The sequence below is a fragment of the Aulonocara sp. 'chitande type north' Nkhata Bay genome, linkage group LG23 (assembly GCF_057382095.1).
Source record: "Aulonocara sp. 'chitande type north' Nkhata Bay isolate Kocher_YH1m ecotype deep benthic linkage group LG23, A_spYH_male_GT1.1, whole genome shotgun sequence".
NCBI lineage: Eukaryota > Metazoa > Chordata > Actinopteri > Cichliformes > Cichlidae > Aulonocara > Aulonocara sp. 'chitande type north' Nkhata Bay.
Window position 1 is genome coordinate 50,439,282 of NC_141365.1, and position 27,775 is coordinate 50,467,056.

Here is a 27,775-nt window from a genome sequence, read left to right on the forward strand (position 1 = left end):
CATTTGGAAGTGCAACATTTTTGTGCTTTGGACAATTCAACTTATATACAGGACATTAAAAAAACGTAAGCATGACTGTGTCATCACAGCATGTATAAAGAGGCTGTTTGTGAAGCAGTCCCTCGCTTACGGCCACGCCACCCTGAACACGCCCGATCTCGTCTGATCTCGGAAGCCAAGCTGGGTCGGGCCTGGTCAGTACTTGGATGGGAGACCGCCTGGGAATACCAGGTGCCGTAAGCTTTTGCACTTCAACACACAAATGACAGTTTAAATGTTGAAACGGATGTGAGGCACTCTTTAAGCTCATTTTCCAATAGGATGGTTAGTGAGTCTTGCGCAAAGAGCTCTTCCGCTCATGTAGTAATGTCAAATTCTTCAAGCGTTACATCAATATCTCTGTACATGCACAGAGCACCTGTAGATGTTTTTGTGCAAAGACTCACAATTGTTTATGACGTGAATATTGCAGCATTAAGTATGCATTATAACTCTGTTGTCATGTGCAGCTATTAAAAAAAGTAGAAACTAATCAATATCCTTCACTCTAAATTGTTTTTTAAATCCCAATAAATGGGTTACAGTATCTACATGACCCCCGTTGTCGAGGAAGCCTCTCACTTACGGCCATACCAGCCTGTTCTCATCTGATCTCTGAAGCTGAGCAGAGGCGGTCCTGCATAGTAGCGTCACCTTCACCTTGCTCCGTGTTAGAAACTCCATGATATCGTGTTCCCTGCTCAGGGTAGCACACTGATGCGCATTTATTCAGTACTCCAATAAGAGTTCAAACTGGTTGCACATGGGTGTCAGGTTGACACTGCGCCCGCTGCAAACTACAAGGTTAACAAGTTCCTCTCGACTGAGGCCAGACGGACTAGCCACAGAGATTTTGTACATTTACAGAATAAATAAGTTTGTGTATTTCCTAAATATTTGGTTGTTGTTGTTTTTTTTGTTTTGCACAAAAGCGAAATGCAATGAGGAGCGTTGTCATGAAGCTTTTCCTGAAGCTGCCTCCACTGAGTGAGCAGCGGCGCCCTCTGCAGTTTGTGTGTGGAAGTGCAAAAGCTTACAGCACCTGGTATTCCCAGGCGGTCTCCCATCCAAGTACTGACCAGGCCCGACCCTGCTTAGCTTCCGAGATCAGACGAGATCGGGCGTGTTCAGGGTGGTATGGCCGTAAGCGAGAGAAGCCCGCTATAAAAGACCTTTTATACTTGGCAAATGTCACGCACTTTAAAATATAGTATTGTGCTAAGCTTCACATGTTACAGGGAAAACATGCAAACCTTTTTTGCGAACTGCAGCTTCAACGCTGAGCTGCAAAAATGCTTTTCCCGCGGTAACGTCACCATAATAACACATGTTCCTTTCTCACAGCACAGTGTTAAAGTGACACAGAGCACACAGTGTGTTAGGACCATTTGGAAGTGCAACATTTTTGTGCTTTGGACAATTCAACTTATATACAGGACATTAAAAAAACGTAAGCATGACTGTGTCATCACAGCATGTATAAAGAGGCTGTTTGTGAAGCAGTCCCTCGCTTACGGCCACGCCACCCTGAACACGCCCGATCTCGTCTGATCTCGGAAGCCAAGCTGGGTCGGGCCTGGTCAGTACTTGGATGGGAGACCGCCTGGGAATACCAGGTGCCGTAAGCTTTTGCACTTCAACACACAAATGACAGTTTAAATGTTGAAACGGATGTGAGGCACTCTTTAAGCTCATTTTCCAATAGGATGGTTAGTGAGTCTTGCGCAAAGAGCTCTTCCGCTCATGTAGTAATGTCAAATTCTTCAAGCGTTACATCAATATCTCTGTACATGCACAGAGCACCTGTAGATGTTTTTGTGCAAAGACTCACAATTGTTTATGACGTGAATATTGCAGCATTAAGTATGCATTATAACTCTGTTGTCATGTGCAGCTATTAAAAAAAGTAGAAACTAATCAATATCCTTCACTCTAAATTGTTTTTTAAATCCCAATAAATGGGTTACAGTATCTACATGACCCCCGTTGTCGAGGAAGCCTCTCACTTACGGCCATACCAGCCTGTTCTCATCTGATCTCTGAAGCTGAGCAGGGGCGGTCCTGCATAGTAGCGTCACCTTCACCTTGCTCCGTGTTAGAAACTCCATGATATGGTGTTCCCTGCTCAGGGTAGCACACTGATGCGCATTTATTCAGTACTCCAATAAGAGTTCAAACTGGTTGCACATGGGTGTCAGGTTGACACTGCGCCCGCTGCAAACTACAAGGTTAACAAGTTCCTCTCGACTGAGGCCAGACGGACTAGCCACAGAGATTTTGTACATTTACAGAATAAATAAGTTTGTGTATTTCCTAAATATTTGGTTGTTGTTGTTTTTTTTGTTTTGCACAAAAGCGAAATGCAATGAGGAGCGTTGTCATGAAGCTTTTCCTGAAGCTGCCTCCACTGAGTGAGCAGCGGCGCCCTCTGCAGTTTGTGTGTGGAAGTGCAAAAGCTTACAGCACCTGGTATTCCCAGGCGGTCTCCCATCCAAGTACTGACCAGGCCCGACCCTGCTTAGCTTCCGAGATCAGACGAGATCGGGCGTGTTCAGGGTGGTATGGCCGTAAGCGAGAGAAGCCCGCTATAAAAGACCTTTTATACTTGGCAAATGTCACGCACTTTAAAATATAGTATTGTGCTAAGCTTCACATGTTACAGGGAAAACATGCAAACCTTTTTTGCGAACTGCAGCTTCAACGCTGAGCTGCAAAAATGCTTTTCCCGCGGTAACGTCACCATAATAACACATGTTCCTTTCTCACAGCACAGTGTTAAAGTGACACAGAGCACACAGTGTGTTAGGACCATTTGGAAGTGCAACATTTTTGTGCTTTGGACAATTCAACTTATATACAGGACATTAAAAAAACGTAAGCATGACTGTGTCATCACAGCATGTATAAAGAGGCTGTTTGTGAAGCAGTCCCTCGCTTACGGCCACGCCACCCTGAACACGCCCGATCTCGTCTGATCTCGGAAGCCAAGCTGGGGCGGGCCTGGTCAGTACTTGGATGGGAGACCGCCTGGGAATACCAGGTGCCGTAAGCTTTTGCACTTCAACACAAAAATGACAGTTTAAATGTTGAAACGGATGTGAGGCACTCTTTAAGCTCATTTTCCAATAGGATGGTTAGTGAGTCTTGCGCAAAGAGCTCTTCCGCTCATGTAGTAATGTCAAATTCTTCAAGCGTTACATCAATATCTCTGTACATGCACAGAGCACCTGTAGATGTTTTTGTGCAAAGACTCACAATTGTTTATGACGTGAATATTGCAGCATTAAGTATGCATTATAACTCTGTTGTCATGTGCAGCTATTAAAAAAAGTAGAAACTAATCAATATCCTTCACTCTAAATTGTTTTTTAAATCCCAATAAATGGGTTACAGTATCTACATGACCCCCGTTGTCGAGGAAGCCTCTCACTTACGGCCATACCAGCCTGTTCTCATCTGGTCTCTGAAGCTGAGCAGGGGCGGTCCTGCATAGTAGCGTCACCTTCACCTTGCTCCGTGTTAGAAACTCCATGATATGGTGTTCCCTGCTCAGGGTAGCACACTGATGCGCATTTATTCAGTACTCCAATAAGAGTTCAAACTGGTTGCACATGGGTGTCAGGTTGACACTGCGCCCGCTGCAAACTACAAGGTTAACAAGTTCCTCTCGACTGAGGCCAGACGGACTAGCCACAGAGATTTTGTACATTTACAGAATAAATAAGTTTGTGTATTTCCTAAATATTTGGTTGTTGTTGTTTTTTTTGTTTTGCACAAAAGCGAAATGCAATGAGGAGCGTTGTCATGAAGCTTTTCCTGAAGCTGCCTCCACTGAGTGAGCAGCGGCGCCCTCTGCAGTTTGTGTGTGGAAGTGCAAAAGCTTACAGCACCTGGTATTCCCAGGCGGTCTCCCATCCAAGTACTGACCAGGCCCGACCCTGCTTAGCTTCCGAGATCAGACGAGATCGGGCGTGTTCAGGGTGGTATGGCCGTAAGCGAGAGAAGCCCGCTATAAAAGACCTTTTATACTTGGCAAATGTCACGCACTTTAAAATATAGTATTGTGCTAAGCTTCACATGTTACAGGGAAAACATGCAAACCTTTTTTGCGAACTGCAGCTTCAACGCTGAGCTGCAAAAATGCTTTTCCCGCGGTAACGTCACCATAATAACACATGTTCCTTTCTCACAGCACAGTGTTAAAGTGACACAGAGCACACAGTGTGTTAGGACCATTTGGAAGTGCAACATTTTTGTGCTTTGGACAATTCAACTTATATACAGGACATTAAAAAAACGTAAGCATGACTGTGTCATCACAGCATGTATAAAGAGGCTGTTTGTGAAGCAGTCCCTCGCTTACGGCCACGCCACCCTGAACACGCCCGATCTCGTCTGATCTCGGAAGCCAAGCTGGGTCGGGCCTGGTCAGTACTTGGATGGGAGACCGCCTGGGAATACCAGGTGCCGTAAGCTTTTGCACTTCAACACACAAATGACAGTTTAAATGTTGAAACGGATGTGAGGCACTCTTTAAGCTCATTTTCCAATAGGATGGTTAGTGAGTCTTGCGCAAAGAGCTCTTCCGCTCATGTAGTAATGTCAAATTCTTCAAGCGTTACATCAATATCACTGTACATGCACAGAGCACCTGTAGATGTTTTTGTGCAAAGACTCACAATTGTTTATGACGTGAATATTGCAGCATTAAGTATGCATTATAACTCTGTTGTCATGTGCAGCTATTAAAAAAAGTAGAAACTAATCAATATCCTTCACTCTAAATTGTTTTTTAAATCCCAATAAATGGGTTACAGTATCTACATGACCCCCGTTGTCGAGGAAGCCTCTCACTTACGGCCATACCAGCCTGTTCTCATCTGATCTCTGAAGCTGAGCAGGGGCGGTCCTGCATAGTAGCGTCACCTTCACCTTGCTCCGTGTTAGAAACTCCATGATATCGTGTTCCCTGCTCAGGGTAGCACACTGATGCGCATTTATTCAGTACTCCAATAAGAGTTCAAACTGGTTGCACATGGGTGTCAGGTTGACACTGCGCCCGCTGCAAACTACAAGGTTAACAAGTTCCTCTCGACTGAGGCCAGACGGACTAGCCACAGAGATTTTGTACATTTACAGAATAAATAAGTTTGTGTATTTCCTAAATATTTGGTTGTTGTTGTTTTTTTTGTTTTGCACAAAAGCGAAATGCAATGAGGAGCGTTGTCATGAAGCTTTTCCTGAAGCTGCCTCCACTGAGTGAGCAGCGGCGCCCTCTGCAGTTTGTGTGTGGAAGTGCAAAAGCGTACAGCACCTGGTATTCCCAGGCGGTCTCCCATCCAAGTACTGACCAGGCCCGACCCTGCTTAGCTTCCGAGATCAGACGAGATCGGGCGTGTTCAGGGTGGTATGGCCGTAAGCGAGAGAAGCCGGCTATAAAAGACCTTTTATACTTGGCAAATGTCACGCACTTTAAAATATAGTATTGTGCTAAGCTTCACATGTTACAGGGAAAACATGCAAACCTTTTTTGCGAACTGCAGCTTCAACGCTGAGCTGCAAAAATGCTTTTCCCGCGGTAACGTCACCATAATAACACATGTTCCTTTCTCACAGCACAGTGTTAAAGTGACACAGAGCACACAGTGTGTTAGGACCATTTGGAAGTGCAACATTTTTGTGCTTTGGACAATTCAACTTATATACAGGACATTAAAAAAACGTAAGCATGACTGTGTCATCACAGCATGTATAAAGAGGCTGTTTGTGAAGCAGTCCCTCGCTTACGGCCACGCCACCCTGAACACGCCCGATCTCGTCTGATCTCGGAAGCCAAGCTGGGTCGGGCCTGGTCAGTACTTGGATGGGAGACCGCCTGGGAATACCAGGTGCTGTAAGCTTTTGCACTTCAACACAAAAATGACAGTTTAAATGTTGAAACGGATGTGAGGCACTCTTTAAGCTCATTTTCCAATAGGATGGTTAGTGAGTCTTGCGCAAAGAGCTCTTCCGCTCATGTAGTAATGTCAAATTCTTCAAGCGTTACATCAATATCTCTGTACATGCACAGAGCACCTGTAGATGTTTTTGTGCAAAGACTCACAATTGTTTATGACGTGAATATTGCAGCATTAAGTATGCATTATAACTGTGTTGTCATGTGCAGCTATTAAAAAAAGTAGAAACTAATCAATATCCTTCACTCTAAATTGTTTTTTAAATCCCAATAAATGGGTTACAGTATCTACATGACCCCCGTTGTCGAGGAAGCCTCTCACTTACGGCCATACCAGCCTGTTCTCATCTGGTCTCTGAAGCTGAGCAGGGGCGGTCCTGCATAGTAGCGTCACCTTCACCTTGCTCCGTGTTAGAAACTCCATGATATGGTGTTCCCTGCTCAGGGTAGCACACTGATGCGCATTTATTCAGTACTCCAATAAGAGTTCAAACTGGTTGCACATGGGTGTCAGGTTGACACTGCGCCCGCTGCACACTACAAGGTTAACAAGTTCCTCTCGACTGAGGCCAGACGGACTAGCCACAGAGATTTTGTACATTTACAGAATAAATAAGTTTGTGTATTTCCTAAATATTTGGTTGTTGTTGTTTTTTTTGTTTTGCACAAAAGCGAAATGCAATGAGGAGCGTTGTCATGAAGCTTTTCCTGAAGCTGCCTCCACTGAGTGAGCAGCGGCGCCCTCTGCAGTTTGTGTGTGGAAGTGCAAAAGCTTACAGCACCTGGTATTCCCAGGCGGTCTCCCATCCAAGTACTGACCAGGCCCGACCCTGCTTAGCTTCCGAGATCAGACGAGATCGGGCGTGTTCAGGGTGGTATGGCCGTAAGCGAGAGAAGCCCGCTATAAAAGACCTTTTATACTTGGCAAATGTCACGCACTTTAAAATATAGTATTGTGCTAAGCTTCACATGTTACAGGGAAAACATGCAAACCTTTTTTGCGAACTGCAGCTTCAACGCTGAGCTGCAAAAATGCTTTTCCCGCGGTAACGTCACCATAATAACACATGTTCCTTTCTCACAGCACAGTGTTAAAGTGACACAGAGCACACAGTGTGTTAGGACCATTTGGAAGTGCAACATTTTTGTGCTTTGGACAATTCAACTTATATACAGGACATTAAAAAAACGTAAGCATGACTGTGTCATCACAGCATGTATAAAGAGGCTGTTTGTGAAGCAGTCCCTCGCTTACGGCCACGCCACCCTGAACACGCCCGATCTCGTCTGATCTCGGAAGCCAAGCTGGGTCGGGCCTGGTCAGTACTTGGATGGGAGACCGCCTGGGAATACCAGGTGCCGTAAGCTTTTGCACTTCAACACACAAATGACAGTTTAAATGTTGAAACGGATGTGAGGCACTCTTTAAGCTCATTTTCCAATAGGATGGTTAGTGAGTCTTGCGCAAAGAGCTCTTCCGCTCATGTAGTAATGTCAAATTCTTCAAGCGTTACATCAATATCTCTGTACATGCACAGAGCACCTGTAGATGTTTTTGTGCAAAGACTCACAATTGTTTATGACGTGAATATTGCAGCATTAAGTATGCATTATAACTGTGTTGTCATGTGCAGCTATTAAAAAAAGTAGAAACTAATCAATATCCTTCACTCTAAATTGTTTTTTAAATCCCAATAAATGGGTTACAGTATCTACATGACCCCCGTTGTCGAGGAAGCCTCTCACTTATGGCCATACCAGCCTGTTCTCATCTGATCTCTGAAGCTAAGCAGAGGCGGTCCTGCATAGTAGCGTCACCTTCACCTTGCTCCGTGTTAGAAACTCCATGATATCGTGTTCCCTGCTCAGGGTAGCACACTGATGCGCATTTATTCAGTGCTCTTCGGGACCGCAGTCGGCAGCCAATAAGAGTTCAAACTGGTTGCACATGGGTGTCAGGCTGACACTGCGCCCGCTGCACACTACAAGGTTAACAAGTTCCTCTCGACTGAGGCCAGACGGACTAGCCACAGAGATTTTGTACATTTACAGAATAAATAAGTTTGTGTATTTCCTAAATATTTGGTTGTTGTTGTTTTTTTGTTTTGCACAAAAGCGAAATGCAATGAGGAGCGTTGTCATGAAGCTTTTCCTGAAGCTGCCTCCACTGAGTGAGCAGCGGCGCCCTCTGCAGTTTGTGTGTGGAAGTGCAAAAGCTTACAGCACCTGGTACTGACCAGGCCCGACCCTGCTTAGCTTCCGAGATCAGACGAGATCGGGCGTGTTCAGGGTGGTATGGCCGTAAGCGAGAGAAGCCCGCTATAAAAGACCTTTTATACTTGGCAAATGTCACGCACTTTAAAATATAGTATTGTGCTAAGCTTCACATGTTACAGGGAAAACATGCAAACCTTTTTTGCGAACTGCAGCTTCAACGCTGAGCTGCAAAAATGCTTTTCCCGCGGTAACGTCACCATAATAACACATGTTCCTTTCTCACAGCACAGTGTTAAAGTGACACAGAGCACACAGTGTGTTAGGACCATTTGGAAGTGCAACATTTTTGTGCTTTGGACAATTCAACTTATATACAGGACATTAAAAAAACGTAAGCATGACTGTGTCATCACAGCATGTATAAAGAGGCTGTTTGTGAAGCAGTCCCTCGCTTACGGCCACGCCACCCTGAACACGCCCGATCTCGTCTGATCTCGGAAGCCAAGCTGGGTCGGGCCTGGTCAGTACTTGGATGGGAGACCGCCTGGGAATACCAGGTGCCGTAAGCTTTTGCACTTCAACACAAAAATGACAGTTTAAATGTTGAAACGGATGTGAGGCACTCTTTAAGCTCATTTTCCAATAGGATGGTTAGTGAGTCTTGCGCAAAGAGCTCTTCCGCTCATGTAGTAATGTCAAATTCTTCAAGCGTTACATCAATATCTCTGTACATGCACAGAGCACCTGTAGATGTTTTTGTGCAAAGACTCACAATTGTTTATGACGCGAATATTGCAGCATTAAGTATGCATTATAACTGTGTTGTCATGTGCAGCTATTAAAAAAAGTAGAAACTAATCAATAACCTTCACTCTAAATTGTTTTTTAAATCCCAATAAATGGGTTACAGTATCTACATGACCCCCGTTGTCGAGGAAGCCTCTCACTTATGGCCATACCAGCCTGTTCTCATCTGATCTCTGAAGCTGAGCAGGGGCGGTCCTGCATAGTAGCGTCACCTTCACCTTGCTCCGTGTTAGAAACTCCATGCTATCGTGTTCCCTGCTCAGGGTAGCACACTGATGCGCATTTATTCAGTACTCTTCGGGACCGCAGTCGGCAGCCAATAAGAGTTCAAACTGGTTGCACATGGGTGTCAGGCTGACACTGCGCCCGCTGCAAACTACAAGGTTAACAAGTTCCTCTCGACTGAGGCCAGACGGACTAGCCACAGAGATTTTGTACATTTACAGAATAAATAAGTTTGTGTATTTCCTAAATATTTGGTTGTTGTTGTTTTTTTGTTTTGCACAAAAGCGAAATGCAATGAGGAGCGTTGTCATGAAGCTTTTCCTGAAGCTGCCTCCACTGAGTGAGCAGCGGAGCCCTCTGCAGTTTGTGTGTGGAAGTGCAAAAGCTTACAGCACCTGGTATTCCCAGGCGGTCTCCCATCCAAGTACTGACCAGGCCCGACCCTGCTTAGCTTCCGAGATCAGACGAGATCGGGCGTGTTCAGGGTGGTATGGCCGTAAGCGAGAGAAGCCGGCTATAAAAGACCTTTTATACTTGGCAAATGTCACGCACTTTAAAATATAGTATTGTGCTAAGCTTCACATGTTACAGGGAAAACATGCAAACCTTTTTTGCGAACTGCAGCTTCAACGCTGAGCTGCAAAAATGCTTTTCCCGCGGTAACGTCACCATAATAACACATGTTCGTTTCTCACAGCACAGTGTTAAAGTGACACAGAGCACACAGTGTGTTAGGACCATTTGGAAGTGCAACATTTTTGTGCTTTGGACAATTCAACTTATATACAGGACATTAAAAAAACGTAAGCATGACTGTGTCATCACAGCATGTATAAAGAGCCTGTTTCCCAGCCAACATTTATATGTGGGGCCCATATGGTTTGGAAATGGGCTGAAAAATGGGCCCCATATAGGATTGTCCGGGGGTTCCGTAATGGCCCCATATTAAATGCCCATATAGGTGTTATGTTAGGAAAATCTGGGAACTAAATGGGCCCCAACTGGGAAAAGTACACAGAAACCCACCTAGGCCCCATCTTTCAAGTTTTTGTGGGTACCATGTAGGCACCACATAGGCTAAAAAGTGGGTTTTAAGTGGGATTGTCCGCAGGTTCCATAATGGCCCCATTTTATAAGCCCATCTCGGTGTTATATTGGTAAAATCTGGGAACTAAATGTGCCCCAACTGGGCAAAGTACACAGAAACCCACCTGGGCCCCATCTTTCAAGTTTTTTGTGGGTACCATGTGGGCACCACATAGGCTAAAAAGTGGGTTTTAAGTGGGATTGTCCGCGGGTTCCATAATGGCCCCATTTAATAAGCCCATCTCGGTATTATATTGGTAAAATCTGGGAACTAGATGGACCCCAACTGGGCAAAGTACACAGAAACCCACCTAGGCCCCATCTTTCAAGTTTTTGTGGGTACCATGTGGGCACCACATAGGCTAAAAAGTGGGTTTTAAGTGGGATTGTCCGCGGGTTCCGTAATGGCCCCATTTTATAAGCCCATCTCGGTGTTATATTGGTAAAATCTGGGAACTAAATGGGCCCCAACTAGGCAAAGTACACAGAAACCCACCCAGGCCCCACCTTTCAAGTTGTTTTGTGGGTACCATGTGAGTACCACATAGGCTAAAAAGTGGGTTTTAAGTGGGATTGTCCGCGGGTTCCATAATGGCCCCATTTTGTAAGCCCATCTCGGTGTTATATTGGTATAATCTGGGAACTAAATGGACCCCAACTGGGCAAAGTACAAAGAAACCCACCCAGGCCCCACCTTTCAAGTTGTTTTGTGGGTACCATGTGAGTACCACATAGGCTAAAAAGTGGGTTTTAAGTGGGATTGTCCGCGGGTTCCATAATGGCCCCATTTTATAAGCCCATCTCGGTGTTATATTGGTATAATCTGGGAACTAAATGGACCCCAACTGGGCAAAGTACACTGAAACCCACCTAGGCCCCATTTTTCAAGTTCTTAGTGGGTACAACATGAGGAAAACATGAGCTAAAAAGTTGGAATGGCATTAGCAGTGGGTTCTGTATTTGCATCTTATTTCTAGTTTGAATTGACTAAGTTCTGGCACTGAGTGGGCCCCATGTAGTAAAACAGTCACAAAATCAATTTTTCAGACGGCTAATACGGGTTCTGTGACACAAAGACACCAAATATATTAAAGCTGACCGCAAACAAAATCTAGTTTGTAAATAAAACCATTTCAAAAATCACGAGGGTACACAAAACAACATTTTTCACATTTATTTTGTCCAACAACTGTGATTTTACGTAACTGTATTCCAAAGTGCGTAAACGTTTAAAAACTAGAAATGTCAAACTACAGCAAAATTCCTTAGATATTTGGAACTGTAGCAACATGGGGAAAAAGTCAGATGGAAAACTCAAAAGCTTATCTTGAATCAGCAGGGTTTGTTTTTTTACAGAGCCGTAAGTCTATTTTGTACCCTTGCAGCCCTCGGTCCTCCTCTGTCTTTAGCTCCACTGAACCACTTGGACAGAGCCTTCTCTGCTTCTTGCAAGTTGACTTTTGATGTTAAATAATTCTTCAGTGCCTCTGCAAATGAAGAAGAAGAAAAACGGGCAAGCCAAAGTAAAGTTAATCTTAGCTTACTTCATTTGGTGATGATTTTCAAAGAACAATGTTTATTTCACTTTATTGCCTCAAAAAATATATACAAATTGCATGATAACCAATCTCAGTTACACTTTCAAACACTTTATTAAAAAAGTTTAGTTTTCTAAAGTTCAAATGTCTCAAGTGAAACTAACTTACCATACACAACATTAAAAAGACGCAAATCTCTGAACTTTTTTTCCCCATGTCGGCCAAGCATGTTGTACTCCACAGCCAGCTCAGGTGATATGAGGAATTTCATCATCCTTCTTGTGGCATCGTCTACACTTGTTTCCCCTGTATCTGCTACCATGGCAACCTGAGGGGAACATACAAAAAGGACAGATTAGATACTGGCATCTGGTTAGGATGCCTCCCTGGTGAGGTGTTTTGGGCACGTCCCACCAGGAAGAGACCCAGAACACCCAGGACATGCTGGAGGGACTATGTTTTTCGGCTGGCCTGGGAATGCCTTGGGATTCCCCCGGAAGAGCTGGGCCAAGTGCCTGGAGAGAGCGAAGTCTGGGCCTCTCTACTTAGTACCGGATTGGGTCGAGGGGCAGCAGCCTAAGCTTAAGATAATGGACCGGAATGGAGGATAAATGGACACTTTACATATTACTTAATGTTTACTGTGTGGTGATAAAAAAAAAAATGGTAGTAAACACAAGCTAAACTAAAAAAATTAATTGCGCTTCCTTAACCCTTTATCCCCAATAATGTTACGCAGGATAACTGGTAGGTCTGGTAGGTTTTTTCCTCTACTGTATACTATATGAATGTAATCAAGGATTAATAACAGAAAGAATAAAGAAATTGAAATTTTGCCATTTTTACTAAAGGCAATCAAAATGTACATGAATAAAATATTTAAATTAGTCAATTCAAATTAATAACTCTAAAACACTGAACAAAATTAAGTATTTGACCCTGTGGTTTATTTTCGGACATCTCTTTTCTTCTAAAAGTCCAGGCGTGTTGGGCCCCTGGCAGAGCTCAGGTTTGACGAGACAGGTTTGGAAAAACCTGTCGCTGGCGACTTTTTGGGGGCTAAAGGGTTAAAATAAATAGGAATTGGCCAAAATTTGTATAAACTATGAAATAGCAGAACAAAAGTAAAAAAAAAAAATCTTTATCTGTTATCAGAATCAAATATTTGAATAGAATAAAAAATTTAACTTTCTGGAAGATTTCTCATTACATCTGTCATAAAAGTAACAACATCTCAGAAAAGAAACATGATAGCAACAGAAAAATATGATAGCAGTGTGATGTGATGGTCCCTGGCCAGATTTTTACACATATTATAAGCCCTGTGACACAAAAACCACAGAACTCTGACACGCACAGACTGTTTTCCTTCGTGCTAATGAAGAAAAATGCTGGTCTGGTATGTAAAAGGGAAGGTAGGTTACTATGCTGATAAATTATTAAAATGAAACTAATGTACACTTACTCTATACTTCTAAAAGGGAATTTATTCTTCCAGGACCTGAAGCTCCGTAATGCAGCCCTCCAACAGCCAAACCTATCTGTTCTCTGATTGTCTTGATGCATGCTCAATCATCCAGGTAAGTAAATCTCCAAAAGTTGATTCTGTTCATCTGGACGTAGCGCTTGCAGCATTTTCTCCCACTGAAAATGCTACGTCCAGATGAACAGAATCAACTTCTGGAGATGTTCTCTGATTGGATTGTTTAATTGGTGATTGACATGAAATTGACCAATCAGCTGAAAGGAAGAAAAATAGGGTCAAAATTTGGATGTGTAAGTATAAATCCACACACAGCCAGGAAAGCCGAGCGCAGAGTTGTTTGTAGCACCAATTCAGCCAGAGTGGAGCCAGATGGATTTTCCATCCATCCACACTGTAAAGTCTATAGACCAGCAAGTGATAAATTAACAGTGTTGTTGGTATTTTCTAAAACAGTTGTATGCAATAGGAATTGCTGTTTATAGTCCTCCTGTATATCTGCATGTTCCCTCCCAATTAAAACCTGTGATAATGGAGATTCAAATTCATGTCATACCTATACCAACAGTTATCAAGTATCCAGATCGACCTTTACTGATGTGCTCTGTCAGTGCGCCCCAGGGCAGCTGTGGCTACAATGTAGCTTGCCATCGCCAGTGTGTGATTGTGTGTGTGAATGGGTGAATGACTGAATGTAGTGTGAAGCGCTTTGGGGTCCTTAGGGACTAGAAAAGCGCTATAAAAATGCAGGCCATTTACCATTTAAAGGAAAATTGTTATTTCCATGTATTTTCCTGTTCTGCCTTCAACTTTGAGGACTTCCCCCCACATTTCTAGTTGTGACAGTGCACCTACAACAAAAAAAATCTGCTGTGATTTACATTTGTTGAAAGAGCAATTTTGTAAAATAGTCTATTTTTGTATGCACAGTTTACAAATCTGTCCTGTACAGCATGGACTGATTGCATGCTAAAAAGTTGTTGCTTAAAAATAAAACAATAAATTTTTAATTAATAACATCAGCAGAAAGCCTTGTTATTAATTAGATGTACAATTTCTATAGAATACGAAACAACTCAGTTCATTTTTGATCATATCAATACCAGCATATTACACAACTAGTGATGGGATTTTCGTCTCTTTTTAGAAAGCCGGCTCTTTCGGCTCCCAACCGGCTCTTCAGGTTGTTTTGTTGCTTTAATTAATTTATTATTAACAACAATATAAAATTATGAACAAAAGGAATTACTAATGTAAAAAAAGAAATGTGGTTTTATTTATATATGTTTATATATAAATATATATGGTGGCCCCTAGAGACAAAGCATGTACAAACTCCAAAACCCATTTCTAGCGTCAACTGAACTTCCAAAACAGAGCTATCTAGATCACTTAATTTACACAATTGAAATCATATGTGTATTTTTTGTGTATTTATACACAAGCACTCATATATATTCATAAAAAATTCCAAAAGCTGTTCATTTACCTGTTACTACCACACACCAAATCCGGTCGTTGGTACTTCCTGGCTTGTGTAGCCACTAGGTAACAAAATCTCAACACTGTGCCTAGCATCCTGGAGCACTTCTGTTGTGTTTTGTACGTGCTTTGGAGTTTGTACGTGCTATGGAGTTTTTACGTGTTTTGGGGTTTGTACGTGCTTTGTCTCTAGCAGCCACCGTAAATATACTTTTATTTATTCTCTCCACATAAAATGTAATAAATAAATCATATAATACAAAAAAAACAACTATTTACATTTCAACTTTTAACTATTTAAATTTTCAGCTTTTTCCTTTTAAACAAATTTAAAGTGAAACAACACAAAACACTGCAAACCACAACACAATTAAATATAAATTATAATATGAAAACAAACAGAAGATGCACATTCTCTGTCATATGGGCCTGCATGAATAAACTTTCTGAATCCTTTATCATCCGCAATTGAAAATAGTTGTGGATGATTACTATACCTTTCTAATGTGACGTTGTTGTCCCTGGCTCTTTCTCTCTCCCTCCTGCTCTGTTACTGTGCTACTGCGTGTGTAACAACCGCCCCTCCCCCCTCTTCCCAGCGCAAAGCACAAGGCTCGCGTGCAGAGTGAAGCGGAAAAAAAGTGCGAGAGAGCGGGTGAGAGAGAGAGAAAAGACACGCTTGTGTCGTTCACTTCAAAGAGCCGTTTCGTTTTGACCAACACATCACTAACAACCATGATGAAAAACGCTCATCTGCTTCCATCACCATCAGCTGATTAACATTGAGCTGCTGCAATCAACACCATCAAACTAATTTACTGTTTAATGTTATGTTATTGAATGCTTTTATTTTTAAATCTTTACCAGCGCTTAAAGACTGTAGATGTTCACACCTGGTGTTAGAAAACCGAGCTCACTGCAGTATTTTTTTTTATAACAGGAAATTTAAATTTTTATTGGTTACCGTGTTTATTACCACTTTTATCAGTAATGTACTTCCTATAAAATATGGATTTGATAAGTTACCGGTTTATTGAAATCAGCTAGTGAACACATCGATCACTTTATTGAACTACACGCCTTACACTCTTGTGAGCTCTGGTTACTAACAGCAGGTGTGAATGTTTGGAGTCCAAAACGCAGATAAAGATTAGAATAACAAGGCAATGTAAAATCAGTTTAATGCAGTTGACAGTAGCAGCTCAGATGGAAATCAGCCAATTGTGAGGAGAGCAGAGGACCAAAACTGTCAGAGTTGTGGGTCAAGTGAAGAGAACACTGTTGGCATTATTGTTAGCATAAAAGATGAAAATTAAATAAATGTTAAATTTTAAAATAGATCATTGCCTCCTGTGCCTAAATAAATATATATACTTAATACCAATAAAAAAAAAGGATGCCCCAAAGACCATCACTTTTCAAAAATAATAATAATAATAATAATAAGTAATACAAATAATATGAAAGTTACTTACATGTCAAAGATGGTGCTTGTGATCTTGAAGAATCTAAACGTGATAAGGAAATGAAAGAAAGTGCATGAGAAAATACAAACATTTTTGTTTTTTCCCAGGATAATTCAATATAAGATTCTCTTACTAATGCACAAAATGAACAGTGTAATTAAAAGTTTGAAAGGCACTGCATGTGTTTATATGATAAACTGACTAATTCAAGCAGCAAACACTAGCAGTGCAAAAATGTATCTAACTAGCTGACAGACTTTAAAGTCACAGGAAGATATATCAAAATGGTGACTTATGCCAGAACAAATGACTTGACAGACATAAATCCTAAATTCCTTTAAGTAAAAAAGGAATTACTTTTTTATAAGTGGTCCCTAGTGGTTTTCAAATTATTACATGGCTTGTTAATTTTTTATTAAATTATTAAGAAGCCAGATGAGTTCAAAACATTTACAAATTACTATAAAGCACTATCCAAACTTCAAATCAAGTGGCAAAATCTCCAAATTAAAAGTACTCGCAAACTATAAAAATTTGATTATACTTAAAAATATGCAAAAACTAATTTAGTGGAATTTTTACCTGCTCAAGAATACATTGAACATGCAATATTTAATTGAAAAGAACAAAATTTGTGTACTTTTAGAAAGGATTATTAAATATTTGGGGATACTAGACATAAAGAGGGTCTCGTACATTTACGGGCATCTAATTTCCTGGATTTAATGGTTTAAAAGTTTAATAGGTCTTTGAAGTTGATAATAAAATTGAGTCCATTATTAGCAAAAAGAATTTTAAAAAAAAAGAGCAAAAAAATGCTTAATATATAATAATTGTTTTAAACTTAAGCTTTGTAATTGTAGCAGATTTCATTATGTCTGTAATTTTTTATTTAGCCCCACAGTAGTAAAAGCCATAAATGGGAGTTAGATTTATTACTAGTATTTTGCACAGCATTCAGCTATAATAACATGTTCTGCATTTTCCTACTTCACCATCTGATCTGAACAGTTGCACTCTCTTAATTAATTAATGACCTAACATTTCTCAGTAACCAATAACTAGATGGAACAGCACAGTATCTAAGAGAGTGATCAGACAGTGTTTGAGCTAAAGACGCTGTGTGTTTCTTTTGGGGGCTTTTTACACACTGATCCACCACCGTTTTCCCATAGTACAATGCATATCTGGTAACATTACCGTATTCAGATCAGAAAACCGTTTCAGCTGCAGGCATCTACTCCTGTAATTTAAACAATCACCTTGCTACACTGCACATGAATATTACGTAACATGGTATGACTAGCTCATGTTCAGACATTTAAGATACTGTTCAGCCATTTTGTTTACTGGGTAGTGCATAATGGCCGAGTTAGCTGAGCAGGAATCCACTAAAGCCAAAAAAATTATATAAATTTTTTAAATTAATTACAAAAACCTTATAGGAAAACCCAAGAAACAGTTGCAGAAGCACAGAAAAAAACTGCCGTGTACGTTATAGTGTGTAAATTCAAAAACTGTATAGAGAGAATGGTGCAATGAAAACAGAATAAGATAAGATGAACTTTATTGAGTAGAATATAGGCAGTAAGAGTTTTTTAATTAACTTTAAATTATGTTTGCCAAAGACAATGCAGCAATGCTGATTAACCAAAACTTCCATCTTCCATGTAACTAACTGTCTTTTCTCTAATACAGTAGAGTGTGTCTGATCTACTAAAAATCCTCAACTGCATGTTTGCTCAAGTAAATAGTCTTAATTGTTTGAACAACCAGTAATCCTTAATTTGCAAATGCCAAATCTGGATTTTGTCTGTGTAATTCACTTTTATCTTAGGTTTTTTATTCGTATTTTTTGCTTTTCTTTTTTTCTACTCTTGTGTCCGTTTTAATCACTTATTATTGCTGCTGTGACAAGTGAATTTACCTAAGAAGAATCATGAAGTCCTTATTTTATCTTATCTGAGCCTCACCATGCAGCCTACCATGCAGAGTTCACATTAAGTACATAAAATGAAATCTAAAATTAAAAAGTAACCAGTTTCAAACCAGTTATTTGGAATAGTGTGCAGAGTGTTTTGAGTAACATTGAATGTTCAAAAACACCAAAGTTCCTATAGTCTCACTTGACAGCTGGGTTGTAGTGTCTGATAACACATAACATCTTGAGGTCTCAATGTGGACTTTGAGTACATTTGCTAGCCAAGGCTAAATACTGAGAGGGTCAAAAATGAAGGGTCAAGAACATCTGACTGTACGTAAGGGTAGCAAAAGTGATAGACTGAGGTTGTGCCAAATATGTTAAAGTTAGGGTGATTTCTTAGAGAATGGTACCACATGGGTGCCGTCTGCAGGTTATAAAAGAGAGTTATGTTCATACTTTCTTTTGAGATTATTTTTACAATTTGACTTTCAGAACTCCCTGGGTTGTGCGCAATCTGTGATGGGCTTGTTTGGAATAAATCCTCCTTTATTCAAATAACACTTTCTCAGGCTCTTCACAGAAGAAGAATCCTCACATAAGCATGTGCTACCATTTTGAACCTATGTACACATTTACCATCACTAACCCAACTAGGACCTACATTGGATGCCCACCCATATGGATTTGATGTTAGAAACGCAAGTGGGTCCCATATATACTAAACAATCTTGAGCCCATGTAAAATATATGCCCATATTAATTTAACACAACCCATTTGGGGCCCACATAGACATGTTTTCAGGGTCTGACTTGCATTTTCCCATGTGTGACACATATAGTTTGACCAGGTGGGCCCCACCTATGTCATCAGTACCAAAAAATATATACCGATTACCTCACTTTGCCCCACCTGGGGCACACAGCAAATGCTTTTCTTTAAATGACTGTGTTTGCCCATGTCTAACCCAGGTGAAAAACCCAAGTGGGTCCTACGTGTGTTTCCCATTTTGAAACAAGTGAAGTGTTTCCCATGTTTGACCCAGCCAGGACCTACTATATGTTTCCACTCGGTTTTGCCCATATGGCTTTAATGTGAGAAACCTAAGTGGGTCCCATATATACTAAACAATCTTGAGCCCACATAAAATATATGCCCATATTAACTTAACATAACCCATATGGGGCCCACATAGACATGTTTTCAGGGTCTGACTTGCATTTGCCCATGTGTGACCCATATAGTTTGGCCAGGTAGGCCCCACCTGTGTCATCAGTACTAAAAAATATATACTGATTACCTAACTTTGCCCCACCTGGGGCACACAGCAAACGCTTTTCTTTAAATGACTGTGTTTGCCCATGTCTAACCCAGGTGAAAAACCCAAGTGGGTCCTACGTGTGTTTCCCATTTTGAAACAAGTGAAGTGTTTCCCATGTTTGACCCAGCCAGGACCTACTATATGTTCCCACTTGGTTTTGCCCATATGGCTTTCATGTGAGAAACCCAAGTGGGTCCCATATATACTAAACAATCTTGAGCCCACATAAAATATATGCCCATATTAACTTAACATAACCCATATGGGGCCTACATAGACATGTTTTCAGGGTCTAACTTGCATTTGCCCATGTGTGACCCATATAGTTTGACCAGGTGGGCCCCACCTATGTCATCAGTGCTAAAAAAATATATTGATTACCTAACTTTGCCCCACCTGGGGCCCACATAGACATGTTTCAGGGTCTGACTTGCATTTGCCCATGTGCGACCCATATAGTTTGACCAGGTGGGGCCCACCTGTGTCATCGATACTAAAACATATATTGATTACCTAACTTTGCCCCACCTGGGGCACACAACAACAGCCTATCCTTAAATGACTGTGTTTGCCCATGTCTATCCCAGGTGGAAAACCCAAGTGGGTCCTACATGTGTTTCCCATTTTGGACCAAGTTAAGTGTTTCCCATGTTTGACCCAGCTAGGACCTACTAAAAGTGCTCACTTGGGATGGCCCATATGGGTTTAATGTGAAGAACCCAAGTAGGCCCCATACAAAAAGCCCAGTTTGAGCCCATGCCCACATGGTACCCATCCAGCCCGAGCAAAAACCAGGTGGGGCCCATATATACATGTTGGCTGGGTTGTGAAGCAGTCCCTCACTTACGGCCACGCCACCCTGAACACGCCCGATCTCGTCTGATCTCGGAAGCCAAGCTGGGTCGGGCCTGGTCAGTACTTGGATGGGAGACCGCCTGGGAATACCAGGTGCCGTAAGCTTTTGCACTTCAACACACAAATGACAGTTTAAATGTTGAAACGGATGTGAGGCACGCTTTAAGCTCATTTTCTAATACAGTGGGGCAAAAAAGTATTTAGTCAGCCACCGATTGTGCAATTTCCCCCACTTAAAATGATGACAGAGGTCAGTAATTTGCACCAGAGGTACACTTCAACTGTGAGAGACAGAATGTGAAAGAAAAATCCATGAATTCACATGGTAGGATTTGTAAAGAATTTATTCGTAAATCAGGGTGGAAAATAAGTATTTGGTCACCTCAAACAAGGAAAATCTCTGGCTCTCACAGACCTGTAACGTCTTCTGTAAGAAGCTTTTCTGTCCCCCACTCGTTACCTGTATGAATGGCACCTGTTTGAACTCATCATCTGTATAAAAGACACCTGTCCACAGCCTCAAACAGTCAGACTCCAAACTCCGCCATGGCCAAGACCAAAGAGCTCTCGAAGGACACCAGGAAAAGTATTGTAGACCTGCACCAGACTGGGAAGAGTGAATCTACAATAGGCAAGCAGCTTGGTGTGAAAAAATCAACTGTGGGAGCAATCATCAGAAAATGGAAGACATACAAGACCACTGATAATCTCCCTCCATCTGGGGCTCCACGCAAGATCTCATCCCGTGGGGTCAAAATGATCATGAGAACGGTGAGCAAAGATCCCAGAACCACACGGGGGGACCTGGTGAATGACCTGCAGAGAGCTGGGACCAAAGTAACAAAGGTCACCATCAGTAACACACTACAACGGCAGGGAATCAAATCCCGCAGTGCCAGACGTGTTCCGCTGCTGAAGCCAGTGCATGTCCAGGCCCGTCTGAAGTTTGCCAGAGAGCACATGGATGATACAGCAGAGGATTGGGAGAATGTCATGTGGTCAGATGAAACCAAAGTAGAACTTTTTGGTATAAACTCAACTCGTCGTGTTTGGAGGACGAAGAATACTGAGTTGCATCCCAAGAACACCATACCTACTGTGAAGCATGGGGGTGGAAACATCATGCTATGGGGCTGTTTTTCTGCCAAGGGGACAGGACGACTGATCCGTGTTAAGGACGGATTGTGCAGTTTGTGTGTGGAAGTGCAAAAGCTTTCAGCACCGTTACCGCGGGAAAAGCATTTTTGCAGCTCAATTTGAAGCTGCAGTTAACAACAAAGGTTTGCATGTTGTCGCTGTAACATATGAAGTTTAGCACAATAACATATATCAAACTGTGTGACATTTGCCACCAATAAAAGGTCTTTTTCTTTTTCAGTACTTGGATGGGAGACTGCCTGGGAATACCAGGTGCTCTAAGCTTTTGCACTTCCACACACAAACTGCAGAGGGCACTTCGGCTCCTTCTTGTGCTTAGAGGCATGAGAAGTTAATATTTATGGGTGACAAAATCCTTTTTCTATATTTTTTACATGAGAATATCAGTTTTCCATCTTGTGTTCCAGAGTAATCGGACAAAAGACAAACGTAGAACAAGGAAAAAAGAGGCCAAGTGTCTCACCTATACAACAAAATTACTGTTTTCTGAATAGTCTCACACAGATAAACATTTGCAGGGAATACCTTTTCCTTCAAAACAAACGTCAGAGACTGTGTTTTTCTTTACTGATTGTATTTGAGTAGAAACTCAGATTAAAATGGCATGAGTGCTCATAAAATGATTTAACTGTAAAAGTAGGTGTAGTGGATCACTTTGCATAGATGTAGATAAAAGTGCAGTAAGCAAAGACTACAGTGGTCATTGAGCAGCTGTTCCTATAATGTGAATCTGGGATAAAGGCACAGATTATTTGTTTGCCTTTGTTTCCTGGTTCTTTCTTTCTTATCCAAATGGAAAAAGAGAGCATAAAAGTACTGTTTACAAGCAGCTTATCTATCTCATTGTGCCCACTATCATAAAATCTTGGTTGACTTAGCACTGAGCCATCTACCACTCGACATTGAACCTGTGTAGGACAACAACAAAGTCCAGTATACTAAGTTTCAGTAATGTGCAGTTTTTTCTGTGGAAGATGTAAATCTAAATAGATGTCCTATTGTATGCATAATATACCACTGAAATTTATAAAACAGCTTCTAAAAACAAATTTCGATTTATTTTAGATTTTCTCAAATCCAAACAGCGCTAAAAGCATACACACAGTCAAATATTTTTCATACGAGGTGCTGAAGGTTCTGCAATGTTCTGTCAGTGCGCCCCAGGGCAGCTGTGGCTACAATGTAGCTGCCATTACCAGTGTGTGAATGTGTGTGTGAATGGGTGAATGACTGAATGTAGTGTAAAGCTCTTTGGGATCCTTGGGGACTAAGTAAAGCGCTGTACAAATACAGGCCATTTACTGTGCGTGTGTTTATGCTCAAGTGTATGAATAAATTAGTCAGTTTTAAACAGTTGCAATTTAAACAGTAGAAGAGTGGCACTATATTTATATATTTATAAAGAATTTCAAACAACAATTAATTGATGCTCAAAGCAGGTTTATTTAATTAATATCCAGATTTCCAATTAGTTCCGAATTGATTCAGCAGCAAATCACATCACCAGTCACTTCAAGGCTGTATGTATTATTGTAAGGTAGACCCTACAATAATACATACAGAGAACCCAACAATCATATGACCCCCTATGAGCAAGCACTTTGGCGACAGTGGGAAGGAAAAACTCCCTTTTTACAGGAAGAAACCTCCGGCAGAACCAGGCTCAGGTCGGGGCGGCCATCTGCTGCGACCGGTTGGGGTGAGAGACTGAAGACGTTTGTTGTAGGTCTGATTGAAGGACTGATGTGATGGTAAGTTGTCTGCTGCTCCGCTTTGAATATTGAGAAATTAGTTGATGGATTTCAAGCCAAATTGTGCCCAAGTTTAAGACCACATTCATTGCTTTTTTTTGTTGATGTTATTGTTTTGGGCTTTTTTTCCACAAGAATTTCTAGCTCCCCTAGAATTCTGGCCACCCAAACGATGATTGCTGCTGAGAGAACACAAGGTTTTGTCCCCCTGTACTATTCATGTCAGTGCAGGGGGTTCTCCTTGAGAGGCCAGGGTCGAAAAAGGGATGCTTCAGAACCTCCGAGGGTGTTATGCGCTGATTTGCATCCAAGGCCAACATTTCTTTGATTAGCCTTACAAATAATGTTTGGCCATTTTCCGGTCCTCGCCTAACTTTCAGCAGTTTTTCGAGGTCATCGAGACACTTAAGTTTTATATATCGAGTTTCCTTGGATCGATAATCTGTCTCGTATTGAAATTGTTCTGGGGTCTTAAATGTCCAGCGCTGTTTGTTGTAGTTATCCTCGATGAAGTAGCAGTCAGTGTACAAGCCAGACTCTAGGAGATGATCTGGTAGCTGACCCTGGGTTTCAATTATGAATTTTAAAACATCATAATCGTCTTCCCCAGGATAGAGAGGCACCCCTGTAGCAAGCTCCACAGCTACCAGCCCCAGAGACCACATGTCGATTGCTTCGTCGTATGGAATGCCAAGCATAACCTCAGGTGCACAATAACCAATTGTCCCCACACGGTCACCAGGAATCACTGCAGAAGCAGGACATGCGAGGCCAAAGTCTATGAGTTTGACTTTGACGGGAGACTCACTGCGGTTCACAACCATGATGTTTCCAGGTTTGAGGTCAGCATGCACTATTCCCACAGAACCCAGGTGGAACAGAGCATTTGCGAGCTGATGCAAAATTGGCCTGAGTTCTCTCATTGGGAGACCTCGGTTATTCCGGTCCCCAATGTAGTCCCACAGGCTTTGGTCGAGCAATTCGAAATTCAAGCAAATGCGCTGTCCATCGAGGAAATAGTCGTTCCATTCCACAATGTTGCACCTGTCTGGATCCAAGCGTCGTAGCTGCTCCAGGATGAAAATTTCCAGTTTTGCCTGGAGCAGAATTTCAGGGTCGCTCTTGTTGACTTTAATAGCAACGGTTTTGTTGTTTTTTGTATCGCGACATCTGGTTACCAAACCAAAGCCTCCTTCTCCAAGGAAAGCCTCTACCACGTGGTGATCTCCTAAAATGGTCCCTTCCGTTATTTGAAGATCATCTTCAGAGGCAGATGGGTTGGCTGAGGTGTTGATGTCTCCTTTTTGAGGAAATTCAACTGAGTTTTGGAAACTGCAGCTGAATTTTTGCAATCCATGACTTTTCCAGCTTGAAGGCTGCTGAGAGAGCACAAGGAGTTCTCCCCCTGTACTATTCATGTCAGTGCAGGGGGTTCTCCTTGAGAGGCCAGGGTGGAAAAAGGGATGCTTCAGAACCTCTGAGGGTGTTATGCGCTGATTTGCATCCAAGGCCAACATTTCTTTGATTAGCCTTACAAATAATGATTGGCCATTTTCCGGTCCTCGCCTAACTTTCAGCAGTTGTTCGAGGTCATCGAGACACTCAAGTTTTATCGATCGAGTTTCCTTGGATCGATAATCTGTCTCGTATTGAAATTGTTCTGGGGTCTTAAATGTCCAGCGCTGTTCCTTGTGGTTATCCTCGATGAAATAGCTGTCAGTGTACAAGCCAGACTCTAGGAGATGATCTGGTAGCTGACCCTGGGTTTCAATTATGAATTTCAAAACGTCATAATCGTCTTCCCCAGGATAGAGAGGCACCCCTGTAGCAAGCTCCACAGCTACCAGCCCTAGAGACCACATGTCAATTGCTTCATCATATGGAGTGCCAAGCATAATCTCAGGTGCACAATAACCAATTGTCCCCACACAGTCACCAGGAATCACTGCAGAGGTGTTACATGCGATGCCAAAGTCTATAAGTTTGACTCTGACTTGAGACTCACTGCGGTTCACAACCATGATGTTGACAGGTTTGAGGTCAGCATGCACTATTCCCACAGAACCCAGGTGGAATAGAGCATTTGCGAGCTGATTCAAAATTGGCCTGATTTCTCTCATTGGGAGACCTCGGTTATTCCGGTCCCCTATGTAGTCTGACAGGCTTTGGTCGAGGAGTTCAAAATTCAGGCAAATGCGCTCTCCATCGAGGAAATAGCCGTTCCATTCGACGATGTTGCACCTGTCTGGATCCAAGCGTCGTAGCTGCTCCAGGATGAAAATTTCCAGTTTTGCCTGGAGCAGAATTTCAGGGTCGCTCTTGTTGACTTTAACAGCAACAGTTTTGTTGTTTTTTGTATCGCGACATCTGGTTACAACACCAAAGCTTCCTTCTCCAAGGAAAGCCTCCACCATGTGGTGATCTCCCAAAATGGTCCCTTTAGATATTCCAAGCTCATCTGAGCCAAAGGATGGGTTGGCTGACATGGTGTAAAGTTTGCGCTGTGAATTGGTGAGAAACAAAACTGAACTTGTTTTGGTTTCTCTCGTAAATTGCTCTCAAATCTTCTCAAAAGGGTTTTAGTTGCTGCAGGTCAACGTCCGTTAAGCATAAAGTAACAGGTGAGCGCTCCTATTTATAGGTTTTCGGATCAAAGCAAAGTTATGACGTCAGAAAGGATCAAAGCAAAGTTACCACGTCACAAGCGATCGAAGCGATTCTAATATGTGCGCATGCGCACATATGAGAAGCGATCGAAGGGATTCTAATATGTGCGCATGCGCACACGTGCTTGCTTGTGTAATATTGTTCACAGTAAACTTGACCCTAATCAATTTAATATCAGTCAATCAAAGAAAATGTTAGTTTTGGAAAATTTTAAAATGACATAACTGACAGTTAAAACATTTTTTGTTCATGTATTTGTATTTGTATTGTCTTCGGGGTTTTTTTTTTGCATACCATGTCAAGCTTTTCTGTATATAGTCATGTCGTAGATTTCGGAGCAAACAAGAAATTGAATTGGATTTTAATATTGCAGTGCTTGGATTTCGGATTTGGTGCTTAAAACTTCTTGAAACTGTAACCGTATTTCATTCACCACAAAGAACTATCTGATTGAATAGTTTTCTTATCAGATAGAGAAATAAAACGAGTCGCAAAGTCTAAAAGCAACATTTGTCTGCCTGGGCTGTACCTCTGCACGTTAGTCTGTTTCAGTGTGTGACCCCCCACCCCCTCCCTGATCAGTCGGGGGTGAGTGCGCTAATGTGCCTGGAGGCCGTTTTAATGAGTGTTTGCTGGAAAACGAAAAATACAAGAAGGATTTGTACGTTTTCACAACGGCGGAGTTTGCGTAAGTACTAGTAAATAATTTTCTCGAGTGTGTACGTTACACATGTTATTTGTTTAAAATTGGTATTATTATTTTGCTAGCTAGCAAACTCGCGGGATAAAGGATTGAAGTGCACTCAGTGCGATACAATACGGTGGCGCTATTCTAACAGTTAGTTATTGCAGGGTAACTTGTAGAATATGCTGTGAATTGAACCAAGATTACACAGCAGTAGCAGTAATACGAGTTACTTCCCTCAAGTGAAAGCGTTAAACGTTAGCCCGATGCTTAACTAGCCAACGTCAGGCTTTCTGATTGAAGGCTAAAAGCGACGTTGTCACCAAGTAAACAGAATATTGATGATATTTTTGTGTATCGCTGCAGCCTTTTCAAGTATTAACCTGGTGTCTTTGGGAACAGCTTAGGGGGAAATGACGGTAATATGACTGAACCATATGGGAAGAAAGAATAGGCACTTTTTTGTGCTAGCGAAGTTTCCTCGCTTTCATTCAAAATCTGTTTATCATTAAACAATTGAAACATAATGGCTTCGAGCTGACATTGAGGCCTGTGGGGCACTATCAGCCACTGAGACAGTAGACAAGTGACTATTTCACACTTTAAGGCTGCCTGTTTATTTAAGGGAGATGAACAGTACATTCTAACTGTACATAATAATATCAATGATGATAGATTAAATAAATGGGTTTTTGAAAGACGCTTGTGCATTTTTAAAGTCTAAAGTGTTGAATTGATCTGAGTATGTCATGTGTTCAAAGCCTCTCCCAATCAGTGCTGTTCTCTATGCCTGTCTTACTCTACATGATGTTATTAGCACAAACACTTTAAAGGTGATAATTAGGTCTACAACAATAACACAGACTGCAATGTAGTTAAGCGTCTTACAGTTAGTTTTGAATGAATGAACTTAAAAAACAACACAAGCAAAGATCTGTCTCCTCCTGTTTTTTGTGTCACATAAGAAAGAAGCATCAATATCTGATGAGAAGACTTATTAATTTGGCCTTTCACGTGGTCTTACTCAGGTGATGCGAAGTGAAATATGCATCCTTTTTATGGTAATGTGCTGGAAAATGTTGAAAATGGACATTAAACGTGCTTACAAAGTGCTTGA

At 41.7% G+C, this 27,775-nt stretch overlaps 1 protein-coding gene, 1 long non-coding RNA gene, 14 other non-coding genes and 1 pseudogene across 17 annotated transcripts; 8 read left to right on the plus strand and 9 right to left on the minus strand.

Annotated features, from left to right (window-relative positions):
* The first annotated feature begins 124 nt into the window (after nucleotides 1–124).
* Nucleotides 125–243, plus strand: LOC147302952 (5S ribosomal RNA). The gene has a single exon (XR_015127428.1). It is a non-coding gene; the product is annotated as a 5S ribosomal RNA (ribosomal RNA).
* Nucleotides 244–1,069: 826 nt separating this feature from the next.
* Nucleotides 1,070–1,188, minus strand: LOC147302953 (5S ribosomal RNA). The gene has a single exon (XR_015127398.1). It is a non-coding gene; the product is annotated as a 5S ribosomal RNA (ribosomal RNA).
* Nucleotides 1,189–1,548: 360 nt separating this feature from the next.
* Nucleotides 1,549–1,667, plus strand: LOC147302954 (5S ribosomal RNA). Its single transcript, XR_015127429.1, has one exon. It is a non-coding gene; the product is annotated as a 5S ribosomal RNA (ribosomal RNA).
* An 826-nt stretch (nucleotides 1,668–2,493) lies between these two features.
* LOC147302955 (5S ribosomal RNA) lies at nucleotides 2,494–2,612 on the minus strand. The gene has a single exon (XR_015127400.1). It is a non-coding gene; the product is annotated as a 5S ribosomal RNA (ribosomal RNA).
* A 360-nt stretch (nucleotides 2,613–2,972) lies between these two features.
* On the plus strand, nucleotides 2,973–3,091 carry LOC147302956 (5S ribosomal RNA). The gene has a single exon (XR_015127444.1). It is a non-coding gene; the product is annotated as a 5S ribosomal RNA (ribosomal RNA).
* Nucleotides 3,092–3,917: 826 nt separating this feature from the next.
* On the minus strand, nucleotides 3,918–4,036 carry LOC147302957 (5S ribosomal RNA). Its single transcript, XR_015127401.1, has one exon. It is a non-coding gene; the product is annotated as a 5S ribosomal RNA (ribosomal RNA).
* Nucleotides 4,037–4,396: 360 nt separating this feature from the next.
* On the plus strand, nucleotides 4,397–4,515 carry LOC147302958 (5S ribosomal RNA). The gene has a single exon (XR_015127430.1). It is a non-coding gene; the product is annotated as a 5S ribosomal RNA (ribosomal RNA).
* An 826-nt stretch (nucleotides 4,516–5,341) lies between these two features.
* LOC147302959 (5S ribosomal RNA) lies at nucleotides 5,342–5,460 on the minus strand. Its single transcript, XR_015127409.1, has one exon. It is a non-coding gene; the product is annotated as a 5S ribosomal RNA (ribosomal RNA).
* Nucleotides 5,461–5,820: 360 nt separating this feature from the next.
* Nucleotides 5,821–5,939, plus strand: LOC147302960 (5S ribosomal RNA). Its single transcript, XR_015127434.1, has one exon. It is a non-coding gene; the product is annotated as a 5S ribosomal RNA (ribosomal RNA).
* An 826-nt stretch (nucleotides 5,940–6,765) lies between these two features.
* LOC147302961 (5S ribosomal RNA) lies at nucleotides 6,766–6,884 on the minus strand. The gene has a single exon (XR_015127402.1). It is a non-coding gene; the product is annotated as a 5S ribosomal RNA (ribosomal RNA).
* A 360-nt stretch (nucleotides 6,885–7,244) lies between these two features.
* Nucleotides 7,245–7,363, plus strand: LOC147302962 (5S ribosomal RNA). Its single transcript, XR_015127431.1, has one exon. It is a non-coding gene; the product is annotated as a 5S ribosomal RNA (ribosomal RNA).
* An 846-nt stretch (nucleotides 7,364–8,209) lies between these two features.
* LOC147302963 (5S ribosomal RNA) lies at nucleotides 8,210–8,302 on the minus strand (annotated as a pseudogene).
* A 360-nt stretch (nucleotides 8,303–8,662) lies between these two features.
* LOC147302964 (5S ribosomal RNA) lies at nucleotides 8,663–8,781 on the plus strand. Its single transcript, XR_015127433.1, has one exon. It is a non-coding gene; the product is annotated as a 5S ribosomal RNA (ribosomal RNA).
* Nucleotides 8,782–9,627: 846 nt separating this feature from the next.
* On the minus strand, nucleotides 9,628–9,746 carry LOC147302965 (5S ribosomal RNA). The gene has a single exon (XR_015127403.1). It is a non-coding gene; the product is annotated as a 5S ribosomal RNA (ribosomal RNA).
* Nucleotides 9,747–11,490: 1,744 nt separating this feature from the next.
* LOC147302966 (uncharacterized) lies at nucleotides 11,491–16,417 on the minus strand. Of its 2 annotated transcripts, none has more exons than XR_015127226.1 (3): nucleotides 16,309–16,417; nucleotides 12,037–12,196; nucleotides 11,491–11,817 (listed from the first exon to the last, which is right to left on the minus strand). It is a non-coding gene; the product is annotated as an uncharacterized LOC147302966 (long non-coding RNA). The 2 variants fall into 2 exon arrangements; XR_015127227.1 differs by lacking the exon at nucleotides 16,309–16,417 and adding an exon at nucleotides 15,331–15,395.
* A 3,966-nt stretch (nucleotides 16,418–20,383) lies between these two features.
* LOC147302967 (5S ribosomal RNA) lies at nucleotides 20,384–20,502 on the plus strand. Its single transcript, XR_015127445.1, has one exon. It is a non-coding gene; the product is annotated as a 5S ribosomal RNA (ribosomal RNA).
* A 2,476-nt stretch (nucleotides 20,503–22,978) lies between these two features.
* On the minus strand, nucleotides 22,979–25,915 carry LOC147302968 (uncharacterized). The gene has a single exon (XM_086282677.1). It carries the CDS (start codon nucleotides 25,790–25,792, stop codon nucleotides 23,456–23,458), a length of 2,337 nt encoding a protein of 778 aa, XP_086138803.1. The 5' UTR covers nucleotides 25,793–25,915; the 3' UTR covers nucleotides 22,979–23,455.
* Nucleotides 25,916–27,775: the final 1,860 nt, after the last annotated feature.

Excerpts from the sequence above, each read along its gene's own strand:
- LOC147302968 (XM_086282677.1), bottom strand. The coding sequence starts at position 25,792 with ATGTCAGCCAACCCATCCTTTGGCTCAGATGAGCTTGGAATATCTAAA.